We start from the raw sequence: 17,316 nt of genomic DNA on the forward strand, positions 1-17,316 counted from the left end.
AAAATTAGCTCTGAAAGCTGTTTTGACCCTCCAGATGGTCGGATTTTTACTAATCGAACATAATTTAGTTGATTTTTTAATAGGTTGGTGATTTTCAAATAAAAATACAAAAAGATTGAAAAAATAATTAAAAAAATTATTTTTGGTAAATCTTTAAGAGAAGACTGTGAGAAACAGTAGGAATTTTAACGTATGATCCCTCAATATGTTGCTATTCAAGTGCCAATCAAAATTAGGAAAAAGTTAGGTGAAGATACTGAAAATTTATGTTTGTAAAAGTCGGAACAACAAAATATCGTTTTTGGAAGTGCACATAAAATTTAAAGGCTCTAAAGAATGGTTCAGTATAACATTATATTTCGTGACATGAATTAAGTCAACTATTCTGTTCTGTTTGAACTGAGTGAATTCACGTCACAACTTCAAATAAGCATAACTTCGTTTATTGTTGTTCAATCGAAAAGCTACGCACATCAAATTGTGGGTTATTGTTTTTTCTACAACTCATTCGAAGACACCAATATTATATTTCCACAGAGAGAACAGGAAATCAAAGTTGTATGTACTGAAGTCAAATATGGTCAATTCTAGCGTGAATTCACGTCACAAAAGTAATCGATCACAACAAAAACAACTTGAATTTTTTTTAATGACCAAATTATATTCATTTTAAAGGAAATTCAATTTTCGACCGTTTGCAACAATTTTTTTCATTTTCAAGTAGATTGGTTGACTTCTAGAATGATAACAGTGCAGAAAAGTCCGGAACAGCGATTTCACGTCACGGTGTTATGTGTCCATGGTTTCGTGTGCAGTAGAAGAGAAAAAAAAATCAATTCTATCGGGATCCCGGGAAATCCTGGAAAAAATCATCATATTTCCCGATTTCCTTTTACCTCAAAATGGACAGATACGGAAAATATGAATTTCGTTGCTTTGTGAAATAAATAGAATAAAAGCAACATATGTACAATGCGTACACAGGTCAAAAATATGTGAAAATATGCTCATGCTAAGAAACGACGACGACCGTCATATTGAGATTTTTAACTCCACCCACTTTCGAGATATTAAAGTGTCCCACGATTACTCATGGTCCACATTCCACCAGGCTCCCCTATTGCATTTGGACATCATTTGCTACCCAAAACAAAACACAAAAAATCACATATTCGGTACAAAAAACAGTTGTCAAACATCATATTTGATATTATTTAAGATGGAATTTCAGCTCAACGATATTTTTTTTTCAGGGATTGTGAAATTGTAGCACCCTTCTGGATTCAGACTAGCAAAGAAAAAAAAATCACCACATTGTGATTGTGTTGTCTATTAGGTACGAGACACTGCAAGTCTCGTTTGGTGATTATGAATTTCAACAGTCAAAAGTTTACTGGATTTTTAGATGTTTAAGTTTAAGAATGTTTCATCAAATTCAAACGTTATTCTTATTAAATATTACCTAAGAGCTTCGCCAAAAAAATATGATTCAAAAATCTTACAAGTCAAATGAATAATTGTGTACTTTTGAGTAAACCTGAGTACATTCTATTTTTCCTTTCTTTTATAGTAGTTTTAACATCTTTATGTTATTTGCGACTGATATCAACGATGCAGTTGGTGGACAGTCATTAAAAAACGATGCTCTTGAGCTCGAACTCACGGACATCGGCTCAGGAAGCAACTGAGCTATATCAATATATTGTGTCAGGTTAAACTCATGAACGGAATATTAAAAAAAAAATCATAAAAATATTTTTATGAAAAAACTCCAAAGACTGGACCCAAATGATTACTTCGAAGGTTCAAATTAGGGTTACAGAATCCTAAGTTTTAAACTTCTTATTTAATTTTTGGCATTTCGGCGAGTTGTGAAAATTCAAGGTAGAATATTTAGAAAGAACATGAAAGTATTATAGGTGGAAAGATCAAAGCTAGAGCGCTTTGGGTAGAAGAAATTGAATAGTTGGTGAAAATGTGAGCAGGGCTTTTGTTGTGTGAACAGCTTTTGAACTACTTGCGTGATTCTTTGCCGCGCGCCGTTTCAATGTTGATAGGAAGCGATGAAGAAACCCATCGCATTCCTACCCACATTGAAACACGGACGGGTCGAACACATGTGAGATTGTGTCCGACCGGGCTACTTTCATGTTCTTTCTAAATATTCTACCTTGAATTTTCACAACTCGCCGAAATGCCAAAAATTAAATAAGAATTTATCCCAGCGGAGATTAAAATAAGATAACACAAGTTTTAAACTTATGATTAACGATAGCCAAAAAACATGTTGCAAACGAAATGCATTGATAAACATAAAAATTGCATTAAAACTGCACTTCTCTCTGTATGCAGTTTCTCAAATTCACCAAACGAGTAGGGGTTTCTCTCAAAAAACCGGTATCTTTCAATCGGTTCTAACGCCGCCGTCCGGTCCTCACAGTTGCGTTTTCAACCTGCTACCGACAACATCGTTCAAATAGTTCCCCGGGTTCCATCGTTCTAAGTCACAAGATACACCCCGCAATACGCGAACTAAACACAAAGAGTCGCGATAGCAACAGAGACCCCGCCTGCCAACGGTCGTCGTCTAAATTGGATCCAATTTCGACGATTTAATCAATTTCGTACGTTTGTCGTTGCGTTTTCTTCCTGTTGCCGGTTAGTTCAGTTCGGTTGTTGGTCTCCAGTTTCATTCGAAGTTTGATCGCATATATTTTAAGTTAGAAATATTTCATCGAATCGAAAGATGTTGCTATCGAAGCAATTTGCGTGCAAAACTGCACTATTGTCCTCAGGTAAGTAATCGTGCAAGCAAGTTTGGTGCAACAAAAATTGTGCAGCAGCCGGTTTCAGAATTGCCGATAGGCTTGCAGAAATTGAAAACCGGTTCCGGAGTTGGCAACTCAAGAAAATGGGTCAGGACGAGTCGCTTGCTATCGTCAAAAAAATGACTTCTTCAGCAAGTTTGCGTGAAAGATTAAAAGTACATTAAATTGTCATTTCAATCAAAATTTCTGTTAATGACTCGAGGTTGGGTTGGTTTGAAAGATTCAGTCGATCAAGTGTTTAGTAGATTATCACGTCTATTGAGAAGTTCGGTTTGAAATCTCCGATTTTCAAATTTGAAGCAAACAAGTTGCTTCAGTCAATGTTCTCGACTGCATTTTCACAGTAATTATCTCATCGTCAGATGATTTTTTTCCGTTAAGAGACAGTAGTTTATTTTGGGAAGCCTTAGAGCACTGCGCAGCAATATGATTGACAACGTCAAGGTCGGATAACAGTGTAAGCGCATCAAAAAGAACGTCCGTCCGTCCGTCCGTGCGTATTGATAATTTGAGCGAATGGTTGGTCAGCTTCCTCGCGCGTTGTGCCAAGCCCCCATTTCGAATTATCCAAAACTGAAACTAATTATTTGATGTCTTTACTTTTGTCTTATCAAAGACTTAAAAGTTTTTTCAGGCAAATGAATTGGTTTAGTGGTTGTTATTTTGCAAACATTCAGAAAATATCATTGCTCTGGAACACACTTTTCAGATTTTTTTTTACATTTCCGGGCCGGGTAAATCCGGTTATTTTACCCGAAAAATCATTGGATTTCATTATTTTCTGCTCAAAAACCGGGCAGTATCCGAAAATCTGGTCAAAATTCATACCAATTCAAGAAAGACAGCGAAAAATAATTGAAAAAATCTTTTAATTGAGGATGCAAAAATCACAGAGCATTTGAATGAATTTGAGTTTTTGGTTTAGATTTTGCAAGAATTGTGAAAAAGACTTGGTAGGCTGTGGCCGAAAGTGCACGGTTAGATTTTATTCGGGCAGAAAATTTTTAAAATCTTCAGAGTTGGCCATGAGCAAAATCAGTGATCGGTCGTGTTTGTGACTGCTCCGCGAAAATTTCCTTTTTTTTTGAGAAGTGTTATTTTCAAATTTAAAAAACGCAAAATCGGACCATGTGACCGTGGTCAGAAAGTTTCGAAAACAAGTTTTCAAGAAAATTATCCGTTTTATTTCACCATGGCGTTGCTAAATTTCATTTACGGTAATCGAAGTGCCACCAAATCGGCCAACAAAATAGCCTCGAGAATTGGACGGGACTGGACTCGATGAATTTGAGCTTGAAATGAATCCGTTTATCCTGCCTTGGTGAGCCCGTTCTGATCAATATAATAATTTGTATACATATTAGAATAATCTTATATCTTCAGTCAGCTTATTTATTGTTCGTTTAACATTCCTCAATCGATTTCCTCCTTATATTGTTGACTTAGCATCACGAACTTTACCGGATTTGATCACAGGAACTTAATCATTTACACGTTATATCGAAATCTTTTGTAAATTGATTCTTTTAAACGTTGTGGAAGTATCTTGAAATGCTGTTTCCTATGTAAATTGGGTCGAGTTTATGCTAGGCCAGTGGTCGGCAAGCCAAAAGCTTCAAATTTTTTGAATTTCAGAGTTTGAAAGAGCCACATTTAAAATATATTGTATTTGTTTTTAATTAAAAAATCAAAATAAATGAATGATCAATGAACATTGGGTTGACGAAAATAACTTTAAACTAATTAGAGTTTTTTTCTAACTCTTGAGTTTTTATTTTAAATCTGTTTCTGATTACTACAAAGCACATGGATCTAGATGGACATGGACATCTGGATTGTCATCTCTTCTAACTTGGTTTGATTGTATATAAATTTTGATACGTTTGGAAATATCGATTCAAGAAAGTTTTAAATCCATATTAAGCTTAAATGAATACCTTGCTTGATGGTAAAGTGAAAAATATTTACAAAAGCAGATTATTTATAATTTCTTCGGCAAAAAAAACTGTTCAAATAACAAAGTGCAGCGAAATAATTACACTGAGGTTTTTTTTACGCGGTTTTTTTTACACGGTTTTTTTACGCGGCTTTTTTTACGCGGATTTTCGAATTAACGCGGTTTTTTACGCGGATTTTCGAATTAACGCGTTTTTTTTACGCGGATTTTCGAATTAACGCGGTTTTTCAGAGGAAATATTCTAAAACTTTTTCAAAGGAAAACACTTAGGGGGCGTCCATAAATTACGTAACGCTCCTAGGGGGGAGAGGGAGTAAGCTCGAGCGTTACGAATTGTGACATAGGGGAGGGGGGGAGGTATGCTCATCGTTACGTAACGATTTTTTCCTCATGAATTTGAGTGTCATCGCAGCTATTTTGATGTCATGCAATTTTAGCAGAATGATAAGCAAACCAAAATCAGCTTAAAATTTGTAAATAACAGTTGGAAAATCGAATATTAGATACACTCAACCCCAAGAACTCATTTCAATCTTAAGACGGAAATTTCACTATTTTTTTCGAATGATTTAAAAATGCAAAATAAATTATTCCGAAAAATATTATTGAGTGGAGTATATTTTGCGTAACAAGTTATGCTCCGTGAACAAAATAAAGTGAACAAGATAGATCTCAATTACAGAGCAACTCGTAATGAGACATTCAATTTGTTTTATCAGAGAATTATCATCAATGAGTACTAGGATGCGATTTGAACAAAATTTTATGTTAAAATCTTTTTTTGACCTTCGAAAATCAGTATTTAAAAACATGAGAAGATGAGAGGGGGGGGGGTAATTATCAGCGTTACGTAATTTTAATAGGGGGTACGTCGAAGTGTTACGATTGGTGACATACGGGGGGGAGGGGGTCAAAAAAGTGCATTTTTGCGTTACGTAATTTATGGATGCCGCCTTAGAATCTTTTTGTAGTTGGGAAAATCTTAGACTAAGAACGTGATACATGAGATCTGAGACCTGAGCCTGAGACTTGAGACCTAAGACCTGAGACATGAGACCTGAGACCTGAGACTTGAGACCTGAGACATGAGACATGAGACATGAGACATGAGACATAAGACCTAAGACATGAGACCTGAGACATGAGACCTAAGACATGAGACATGAGACATGAGACATGAGACCTGAGACATGAGACATGAGCCATGAGACATGAGACATGAGACATGGGACATGAGACCTGAGACCTGAGACCTGAGACATGAGACATTAGACATGAGACCTGAAACCTGAAACCTGAGACATGAGACATGAGACTTGAGATATGAGACCTGAGACTTGAGACATGAGATCTGAGACATGAGACATGAGACAGAAGACCTGAGATCTGAAACCTGAGACATGGAACATGAGACCTGAGACATGAGACCTGAGACATGAGACCTGAGACATGAGACCTAAGACCTGAGACATGGAACATGAGACCTGAGACATGAGACCTGAGACATGAGACCTGAGACATGAGACATGAGACGATCTGAATTCCACACTGTCAAAAAAGCCTTTTTAGTAACGTGCTTTTTTGCGCGAATTGTTTTAATTAAATGGATTTTTTAGGCGGATTTTCAAATTTCGGGGATTTTTTTACGTGGATTTTTAAATTAACGAGGTTTTTTTTTACGCGGATTTCCGAATTAACGCGGTTTTTTTTACGCGGATTTTCGAATTGACGTGGTTTTTTTTACACGGATTTTCGAATTAACGCGGTTTATTTTTACGCGGTTTTTTTTTACGCGGGACGAAATACCGCGTAAAAAAAAACCTCAGTGTATTTTATACATCTGTGACATCTCATTTTATGTCACATATGATTCTTCAATATTTTGCGTCCAATTAAATGAAAATCAATACATATTATTGTTACAATATGATTCAGCTAAAGCTGCTGCTACTTGTGTAAATCTGTAATAATGGTATTTTGTAGCATTCATAGAAAATTTGTGACAAATGATAAAGAAACAGTACACTTTAACTTGCGAAATCAGTTCAAGGATACTTTTAAAGTTTCAAAACAAAAATTAAGAAAAATTCGTTACGGTGATAAACTTTTGATCTAAAATGGAAAAAAAGCTGCCAAACTTTAATTTTTGATTCTCAATTCTTAGTTTTGGAATTTTGCATTTGAATACTCTTTTTTTTTTAATCGTTATTTATTGAGTAGGCTTTCCAGAATTTGTCTGAACCTAACGTGGCCAGCAAATCCGAACATTGGATATCTAAATTTTAAACTCAAAACCGGGTTATATTTGGGCAAATCCAGTCATAATCTAGGTATTTTTCTTAAAAAGGCAACAGAAAAGCTGAAAAATAGATACAGTACCGTTCATAATTGTATAGAAATTGGAAGCACGCGCACTGTCACTTCAACTTTGAACTTCCATAACTTTTGACTCTGATGATATTTTTTGATCAAATTTCCTGCGTTATATAGATTAACTATCACACTATTATATCACAAAATTTGTGGAGTTTGTGTGGCCTGAGATACAGTAACTCTACGAAAATCGGACTTTTTGGACTTTTCTCATTCATACTGCAATATCTCAGGAACTGCACGACATTTTTTGTTGAAATTTTGCAGAGAGATTTTTGAAATATAAAATAAGCATGTCTGAAGTTTTTGGAAAGTTTTATTGATGGGATCAAATCAAAAGTTACGGGAGGTATAGTTTTTCAGGCATGAACCTTTAAAATGCGATTTCTATAGAAATTTGGACGATTCATGAGAACGAAATCGTTTCCATCCACAAATCAATCAAAAAATGTCTGGCAAAAGCAATGATGAAATGAAAAAATGAAATTAAAGATCTATTTGTGTTTTGAAATCAGAATCTCGCAATATTGTTTTGATTTTTTGGTTGAAATAGATTTACTGGTTGTTAAACATAAAATAGGAGTTCCCTATGAAAACAATCGTCCAAAATTCTATAGAAATCGCATTTTTAGGTTCATGTCTGAAAAATTGTACCTCGCGTAACTTTTGATCCCATCGATAAAACTTTTCAAAAACTTCAGACATGATAGCTTTACATTTCAACAATAACTCTGCAAAATTTTAACAAAAAATGTAGCGTAGTTTCTGAGATATTACAGTTTGAATGAGAAAAGTCCAAAAAGTCCGATTTTCGTAGAATGACTGTATCTCAGGCCACACAAGCTCCAGAAAGCTCAGATTTTGTGATATATAATACCGTATTTGTTTATGCCGAGTGTTGCACTAGTGTTGCACTGGTGCACCACTAGGTGCTGTCAAACTGTTTGTTTATTCGGACGGTGTTGCACTGGTTTTGACCTGTCGGAGTTCTGCTTACGGACGGTGGCCCACCGATAATTTTGCCAGTGTTGCGAGAGAGCGTGTGAGTGAGTGAGATAGCAATACACTGGCGACGATTTGTGTTTGTTTTTATCGGGTACGGTGGAACACTCCACGAGTGGAGAAAACAAATACAGTATAAGTGTGATAGTTGATCTATCTAAGGCAGAAAATTTAATAAAAAAAATATCATCAGAGTCAAAAGTTATGGAAGTTCAAAGTCGAAGTGACAGTGCGCGAGCTTCCAATTTCTATACAATTATGAACGGTACTGTACATGATAAATGATTTTTACAAAGGCACATCAGCGGCGTTCAAATCTTATCTCACGATTAAAAAAAATTGCATGCGAATTTATTTCGCTAAGACAAGTGGAAAATTTGGAATTTCGTAAAAATAGTGAATAATCCTGAAAAACACAGGACCTTCTTCGAAATCCGGGCAATCGGGCCGGACCTGGCATCATCCAATTTTTTTCATTGAAAATCTGGACAAGCCCGGCAAACTGGAATGCTAATGAGGCATGGCCGTATGAACAGGGGGCGTTTTGGGGGTTAAACTGGCTAAAGGAAAAGCAAGCGAGGTTTTTACTCTGACTCAATTTTTAAATTTCAATAAAATTTTGATGACTCACATTTAAATTCAGATTCGCATGTCGGATGAAAAAAAAAGTGAAACAAAGATTGAAACCCAAAACAACAAATTCATGGTTGAGGGCTCTGGAATATATTTCACATCTTGGTTAATTATTTAATTCTGGTTTTGGAATCAAGATTTAGAAAGCGTATTGAAATTCGGAGACTAAAATTTTTGAATGCAGGTTTAGAATTCAGATTTAGTATTAATATTAAAAATTCAAGTTCCGATTCAGATGGTAAATGAAAATGAGTTTTACAATCAACATAAAAATATCAAGATGACTTCCATTGATGAATTCGCATAATGGATCGCAATCTTAAATATTGATTGGTAACGTAGTTTCAAACATTTCAGCTGAAGATCACAAATATAAAACAAAATTAGATTTAATTTGGAAGTTTGTTTTATGAAAAAAAAACTGATTTCGTTTTATGAAAAAACAGTTCACAGGTGACAGGATTCATGTTTTGGAATTGATTGAAATTGAGGAATGTTTGCCTTATTCCAATAAAAATGTAGTCTTCACGTGAAAAAATCTGCAGGGAATTTCATAATCTCTCGGTGTATTGATTTGTTTATTTTTAAATCTCAGTTTTTAAGATATTCAAATTTTGAACTAAAATTTTAAATTTAGATTCGAAAGAATCAGACTTGAAAAGAAAAAAAATTGATGTTATACTTTCACTTTTGAAATTTTTTTTTCCACCGATGGTTGAATCGAAATGGTTGATTAATTCTAATAAAATTTGAGAAATTTCAACTGATCAATTTTCACAGAGGGCAAACGAGTGATTGCGAGTACTTAAAATATAAAATTTGATGAGGGTTACGTTGTTTGATACGAAACAGAGGCTGTCTAAGAACTACTTTTTTGCAAATGATAAACTTTGGTTTTCCTGCACTATAAATTTTTGCGTCGATTTCCAGCAAAAATTTTTGCTGGAAATGTTCAGCAATCAAATTTTTTGCTGGAAACCAGCAAACATGATTCGTTTTGCTGACTTTTCCAGCAATTGCTCTGGTTTGCTGGAAATTTCAGCAATCGAATCGTATTGCTGGAAAATCAGTATCCGATCTGTCAGATTTGGACTTAGTTTATTTCCGTGATATTAAATTCAGGTCAGTCTAGAAAGTGCGGAAGTTAGGTGAGGACCGTGAGGTTAAATAAAAAAAACTCTATTCCAAAGAATCATTCTGTAAGTAGATCGTTCCGCTCAAAATAATGCAACAAAGCTGACGAAATTTTATAAGTTTACAGGTTTAGTTCATCAATTGGCAATTCCGGCTGGAGGGGCTGGAGGGCAGTAATGATTGCAGTTCAACCTTTGTGTTTGGCATGAATAAAATAAATTATGTTGAACAAAAGCATTTCATTTCTTTTTATTTCTGGAAAAAAAATTTTATATTAGTATGTGTTTATAATGTTGAACACATACTAATATAAACCAAACATTTGTAGGTTTCTCTAAATGACTTTTTAAATGTTGCTGATTTTCCAGCAATTGTGTTTGCTGATTTTTCCAGCAATTCAAATTGCTAGAAATTCTGCTGGAAAGTCAGCGGGACAAAAACCAGCAAAATTTTGCTGGTTTCCAGCAATAAAAAATTTGCTGTGTGTGTTTGTGTTCGATTGATTCAAAAATACGCAAACGTTTTGCGAAATAAATAATCTGATAATTTATTTTTTTTTGTTTTAAAACAACAGTTATTCTTCGCACTCTCTTCAAAAAACAGTAAAAAGCCAAAAAGAATGGATAATTAGCATAATTAGGCTTCAACAAATCTTTTTTTTCCGCTTTCCGCTAGTTCCTACTGCGGATGCAATTTTGAAATTCTTTTCTGGACCTATGAAAATCTGTGTGCCTTAATTATAGCTTTGACACGATTTTATAAATATTTTATTCAAAAATACATATGGCCTGCCTTCGACCAGACCGAACTGAACGCCATGAGAAAAATTTTAAACTGCAGATTTTGAAACTCTTGTTATTCTTGTGCGCTAACGAAACATCTAAAATAATTCAATGGGATTTGTTCCTTGGGTTAGGAACTATTGAATAGGGTTGATAAGTTTTGTAGATTTCGTCTATAGATGAAAATATTTGTCCATTATATTCAAGTGACTCGAAAAAATGCTGATGGCTTACAGTTCGGTCTGGTCGAATCCCGACCATATAATATTAGCGCAGTGAAATAAAGAGCCGCATCTGTACACCAAAGGAGCCGCAGGCTGTCGACCTATTTATGATCTAGGGCATAGAAGGCTAAGATTTTCAGCAAAATGCCTTATTTTTATGCTATTGGACAGCAGAAACGATTTTTTTTTATAAAAAAAAATCAACTCATGGATCCACCAGTGGGCTTGGTATGAAGAGAGAATGGGGATACTTGATCCCTTTTTATAATTTTCGTCATAACGTCTTGGAAAACTTTGCAGATCGCTGTCTTTTGCATTTTCTGACAGCGTGTAATTTTAAGTTTATATGCTGCAAAAGTTAGATCGATACATGAACCCGTAGATGAAATAGAAGCGTTTTCGAGGAACTAAAAAAATTGTAATATTTTGAAAGTTAAAGGAGACTGTCGTGATTTTACGAATCTCAATTCAGAGATTCACTTAAACACGTCTGTCGCTCGCAAGAATAGATAAATGACTGACTTTGTTTTGTTTGTTTGTCAAGTGCTGCCAAAATAGCAAATGTACTCATAGAAATTTATTTTATTTTATTCATCTACAGTGTTGCCGAATACAACTATTATTTTATTTTATTCCTTATTAAATTTGATTTATTTTCTGTATATTCTTCATCTCATCCCTACATTCCTTCTCACCTCTATTCTTAATTAAAACTTTTCACGCATCAACATTTGTTTTTTTTCTTTAGTGCAAAATTTAATTTACCAAATATCCTCAATTTTTATTCCATATTCCACATCTTTATTCTCCATCCTACAAATTTTATTTAATTTCTGCTTATCCTTCATGACATTTCTACATTCCTTCTCAACTCTATTCTCAATAGAATCTTTAATTTACCGACATTTGTTTTTCTAAAATACAAAATTTTATATCCCAAATATCCCTCATCTCAATTCTACATTCCATTCTCTGCAAAAGCTTTTCAAATCTTTTTTTTTTTTTGCATATTCTTCATTTCATCCGAAAATATTCTTCACAAAAGCCTTCCCAATTTGTGCTTTCTCTGTCGCTCTGCTTTTATTAACCAGAGCCGAAACAATCCGCAAAAAAAACATCTTAGCAACAGCTTTCTCAAACTGTGCTTTCCTTGTTACTCTGTCTCTGTTTACCAGAGCCGGAATAATTCGATAGTATTCTAAGAAACATAATCAGGGGCAATTCCGTCTTATTTCCACCGGAAGGCCAAATCAAAACAATCAGCAGCAGCAGCCTTACACTGTAAATTTTTGCCTCGATTTCCAGCAAAAAAAAATTGCTGGAAACGTTCAGCAATCCAAATTTTTGCTGGAAACCAGCTATCGATTTTCTTATTGCTGGATTTTTCAGCATTCGGTTGTGTTCTTGTCATTTTTGCTGGAAAATCAGCAACCGGTTTTCAAATTGCTGAACTCTCCAGCAATTGTCTAGTTTGCTGGAAAACCAGCAATCGAGTTGTCAAATTGGAGTCTGCACTGTATATTTTTGCCTCGATTTCCAGCAAAAAAAATTGCTGGAAACGTTCAGCAATCCAAATTTTTGCTGGAAACCAGCAATCGGTTTTCGAATTGCTGGATTTTTCAGCATTCGCTTATGTGCTTGTCATTTTTGCTGAAAAATCAGCAATCGGTTTTCAAATTGCTGGACTTTCCAGCAATTGATCTAGTTTGTTGGAAAATCAGCAATCGAGTTGTCAATTTGGAGTTTGTTTTTGTTTCGTACGCTGAAGTAAGGTGAGATTCTATTTTACGAATTTAGGCTAAATTAATATAATTATTTTATTTTCCTCTATATTCTAGCAACCAGGCATCAAGTCAAGGGTAAGTTTTTATTGTACAGATAGATATTCCATAGAAGATACTAATCAAAACTATTTTTACAGGTGGCGGATGATCAACATTTTGGCACAAAGCGGCCACCCCAGAGCCAGTGTTAGAAAGTTGTGAAAAAAAAAGGTTTTTTTTTCGGAAAATAAATTAATCCCTTATTGAAAATGGGAGAAAATAATTGTTTTTATTGCTTATTATATGCACAGCCAATATTTAACTCTAATTTTGAATTGAAATATAAATTTCATACTAAATACTGCCGGTTGTGTTGAAAGAAATAGCTGGTTTCCAGCAATCTGGATTGCTGATTTTCCAGCAATTTGAATTGCTGGAAACCAGCATTAACGTTTGCTGTTTTTTCCAGCAATTGAAATTGCTGGAAATTTTGCTGGAAAGTCAGCGGGACAAAAACCAGCAAAATTTTGCTGGTTTCCAGCAAAAAAAAATTTGCTGTGTAGATATCTGCGCTTTTCAGGGGCAATTCCGTCTTATTTCCACCGGAAGGCCAAATCAAAACAATCAGCAGCAGCAGCCTTAGATATCTGCGCTTTTCAGGGGCAATTCCGTCTTATTTCCACCGGAAGGCCAAATCAAAACAATCAGCAGCAGCAGCCTTAGAAATCTGCGCTTTTCAGGGGCAATTCCGTCTTATTTCCACCGGAAGGCCAAATCAAAACAATCAGCAGCAGCAGCCTTAAATATCTGCGCTTTTCAGGGGCAATTCCGTCTTATTTCCACCGGAAGGCCAAATCAAAACAATCAGCAGCAGCAGCCTTAGATATCTGCGCTTTTCAGGGGCAATTCCGTCTTATTTCCACCGGAAGGCCAAACCAAAACAATCAGCAGCAGCAGCCTTAGATATCTGCGCTTTTCAGGGGAAATTCCGTGTTATTTCCACCGGAAGGCCAATTCAAAACAATCAGCAGCAGCAGCCTTAAATATCTGCGCTTTTTGTGCTTATTCTACCGACTGCGCCATTGTCGTGATTTTACGAATCTCAATTCAGAGATTCACTTAAACACGTCTGTCGCTCGCAAGAATAGATCAATGACTGACTTTGTTTTGTTTGTTTGTCAAGTGCTGCCAAAATAGCAAATGTACTCATAGAAATTTATTTTATTTTATTCATCTACAGTGTTGCCGAATACAACTATTATTTTATTTTATTCCTTATTAAATTTGATTTATTTTCTGTATATTCTTCATCTCATCCCTACAGAGACATGATCTTTTATTAAAGGAGACTTGATACTTTAATCTACTAAGCTTTGGCAAAAATCAATATCAATTTCAATATTTTACCCTTTTTCATTTTACAGTGAAAATCAACACCCAGATCTCCTTCCTGGGAAAACGTGCAAATCAAACAGCCGCTTGCGCACAATTTCGCCAGATTATCCAGGACCAGTTGAATGACATCCAACAGGCCGGAACGTACAAAAAGGAACGGATCATCGTATCGCCGCAGGCGACAACCATCAACGTCCAGAATGTTCAGGGCAAAATCCTTAACTTTTGCGCCAACAACTACCTCGGTTTGGCTGTCAGTGAATAATTATTCTAAAAAGCTGTGATATTCCTTCAATTTAATTTTTCTTACTGTTTTCAGTCGAACCAAGAAGTGATTGACTTCAGTAAGAAAGCCCTGGACGAATACGGAGCTGGGCTCAGTTCGGTGCGATTTATCTGCGGCACCCAGAACATTCACAAAGACCTGGAGCAGAAGCTGTCCCAGTTTCATCAACGCGAGGATACCATCTTGTATGCTTCCTGTTTCGATGCCAATGCGGGAATTTTCGAAGCCGTGCTAACGCCGGAAGATGCGGTTTTCTCGGATGAACTGAACCACGCCTCCATCATCGATGGAATTCGCCTGTGCAAGGCCAAAAAGGCGCGTTATCTTCATCGGGATATGAAAGGTTGAATTTTTTTTAGGTGAAATACTTTCGACCACGTTGACCTTGAACTATTTTTTTTTTAGATTTGGAGGAAAAGCTGAAATCCACGGACGCTCGTCTTAAAATGATCGTGACCGACGGCGTTTTCTCGATGGACGGCAACGTGGCGCCTCTTCCGGAAATTTTTGCTCTCGCAGACAAATACAATGCTCTAACATTCGTTGACGACTGCCATGCCACAGGATTTTTCGGACCAACTGGCCGAGGAACGGAAGAGTTCTACGGAATGCTTGGCCGATGCGACATTATCAACTCAACGCTGGGTAAAGCCCTGGGAGGAGCAGCCGGTGGTTACACAACCGGACCCAGGGAGCTGATCGACCTTTTGAGGCAGAAATCTCGTCCTTACCTGTTTTCCAACTCGCTTCCACCGCCGGTAGTCGCAAGTGCTGCCCAGGTCATGAACATGCTCATGAAATCGAACAAACTAACGGCAAAGGTTCAGAGTAATACTAAGAGGTTCCGGGAGGCCATGACGAAGGCTGGATTCACTATCTCCGGAATGGATCATCCAATTAGTCCGGTGATGTTGGGTGATGCCCGGCTTGCATCGACCTTTGCCGATGAAATGCTCAAACGGGGAATCTACGTCATCGGGTTCAGTTATCCGGTGGTACCGAAAGGCAAGGCACGAATTCGGGTTCAGCTTTCGGCGGCTCACACCGAAGAGGAGATTGACCGGGCCGTGGCAGCATTTATCGAAGTCGGTAAACAGCTGAATGTGATTCAATAAAAACTCAATTGAAAAGTAATGAAATGGTTTTAGCTCAGTTTGTTAATTCTTGATTTGACATAAGTTTGGACAATTTGAACAAACTTAAAGAAATAAGACCAATCGAGTTCATACCGCTTAAATTTTATTCATATCAAATATTTATTTATTTTATTTTCGTAGTACCTATCCCATGTCACGACATAACTTGACGAACATAATTCCTAAAATTCACGGACATTCGCCTTGTTCCTACCGGATTCGTAGCGAACACCTGTTTTGCAGGACAGTCGTCAGGCATTCTCGCAACATGTCCTGCCCAGCATATCCAGCCAGCCTTAACCACCTTCTGGATACTGGGTTCTCCGTAGAGTCGCGAGAGTTCGTGGTTCATCCTTCGCCTCCACACTCCGTTATCCTGCACGCCAACAAAGATGGTTCTTAACACTCATCGCTCGAATACTCCGAGTGTACGCAGGTTCTCCTCGAGCAATGTCCATGTCTCGTGCCCGTAGAGGACAACCTGTCTAATGAGCGTCATATACAGGTTACACTTCGTGCGAAGGCTAAGTCTTCTTGACCGCAGTTGCTTGTGGAGTCCATAGTAGGCACGACTTCCGCTGATAATTCGGATCTCAAGGCTGATGTCATTGTCTACGGTCACCAGTGGGCCGAGATAGACAAAGTCTTCGACTATTTCTAGCTCGTCGCCGTCGATCAGGACCTTGTAGCGGATTCGGTCGGTCTCGGATCCGCAGGCCAGCATGTACTTCGTCTTGGGCGTATTAATCATCAACCCAATCCTTCCTGCTTCGCGTTTCAGTTTGTGGTAGATCTCCTCAACGCCGCAGATGATCTTCCGATTATATCAATGTCTTCGGCAAAGCAGATAAGTTGACTGGATTTGTTGAAAATCGTGCCCCGTATTTCGCCCTCCGCTCATTGAATAACACTTTCTAACGCCACGCTGAACATCATACAGCATAGACCATCGCCTTGTCGAAGCCCCATGTGCGATTCGAATGACCTCGACAATTCACCCGAAATCCGCCCACAGCACTGCGTTTCATCCATCGTCGCCTTGATCAGAGTGATCAGCTTCCCGAAAAAGCCGTTCTCGTCCAGGATTTTCCAAAGCTCGTTATGATCACGATCGACCGGAGGATGATTTGCCGTAATGTGAAGATCTGGTCCGTCGTTGACCGTCCCTCCATGAAGCCGGCCCGATGAATTTCTACGAATCTGTTTGCTGCGACATCAGGTTGCTTCAGTCATGCGATATTTAACCGAGGTGGGCGTCGGTTTCGTATGTAGTTCACTACGGAGAATTTTGGGCGCATCTTCACCATCATCAGATAGTGGGTTGACTCGATGTTGGCGCTTCGATATGATCTGACGTCGATGATGTCCGAGAAGTGCCGGCTTTCTTTCAAAACGTGATCGATCTGTGATTGCGTTTGGTACGGTGATTTCCAGGTGTACTTATGTTGGACGCGGTGCTTGAAAAAGGTACTACGTACGGCATACGTTGGGAGGCGGTGATATCTATGAGTCATAGGCCGTTTTCGTTGGTCAGCTGGTCCGCTATCTTTCTTATTGTAGATTTGAATTCCTCCTTCTGGCCGACCTGAGCGTTTAAATCCCCGATGACGATCTCATCATGTTTCGGGCAGCAGTCGTGTTCGCGCTCCAGCTGGGCGTAGAATTCGTCTTTGTCTTCAGCGGTACTTCCTAGGTGAGGGCTGTGCACGTAAATGGTGATGATGTTGAAGAAGCGGCACTTGATTCTCAACCGGCACATTCGTGAGTAGATAGGCCACCACCCGATCACGCGCTTTTGAATCT

The 17,316-nt window shown here is 37.4% G+C and overlaps 1 protein-coding gene across 1 annotated transcript; it reads left to right on the forward strand.

Moving 5' to 3' along the window:
• Positions 1-2,433: 2,433 nt before the first annotated feature.
• LOC129756002 (2-amino-3-ketobutyrate coenzyme A ligase, mitochondrial) lies at positions 2,434-15,520 on the forward strand. The gene is made up of 4 exons (XM_055752752.1): positions 2,434-2,795; positions 14,121-14,344; positions 14,411-14,720; positions 14,783-15,520. Exons 1-4 carry the CDS (start codon positions 2,747-2,749, stop codon positions 15,490-15,492), a joined length of 1,293 nt encoding a protein of 430 aa, XP_055608727.1. The 5' UTR covers positions 2,434-2,746; the 3' UTR covers positions 15,493-15,520.
• Positions 15,521-17,316: the final 1,796 nt, after the last annotated feature.

This window comes from Uranotaenia lowii, chromosome 3 (genome assembly GCF_029784155.1).
Source record: "Uranotaenia lowii strain MFRU-FL chromosome 3, ASM2978415v1, whole genome shotgun sequence".
NCBI classification, from domain to species: domain Eukaryota; kingdom Metazoa; phylum Arthropoda; class Insecta; order Diptera; family Culicidae; genus Uranotaenia; species Uranotaenia lowii.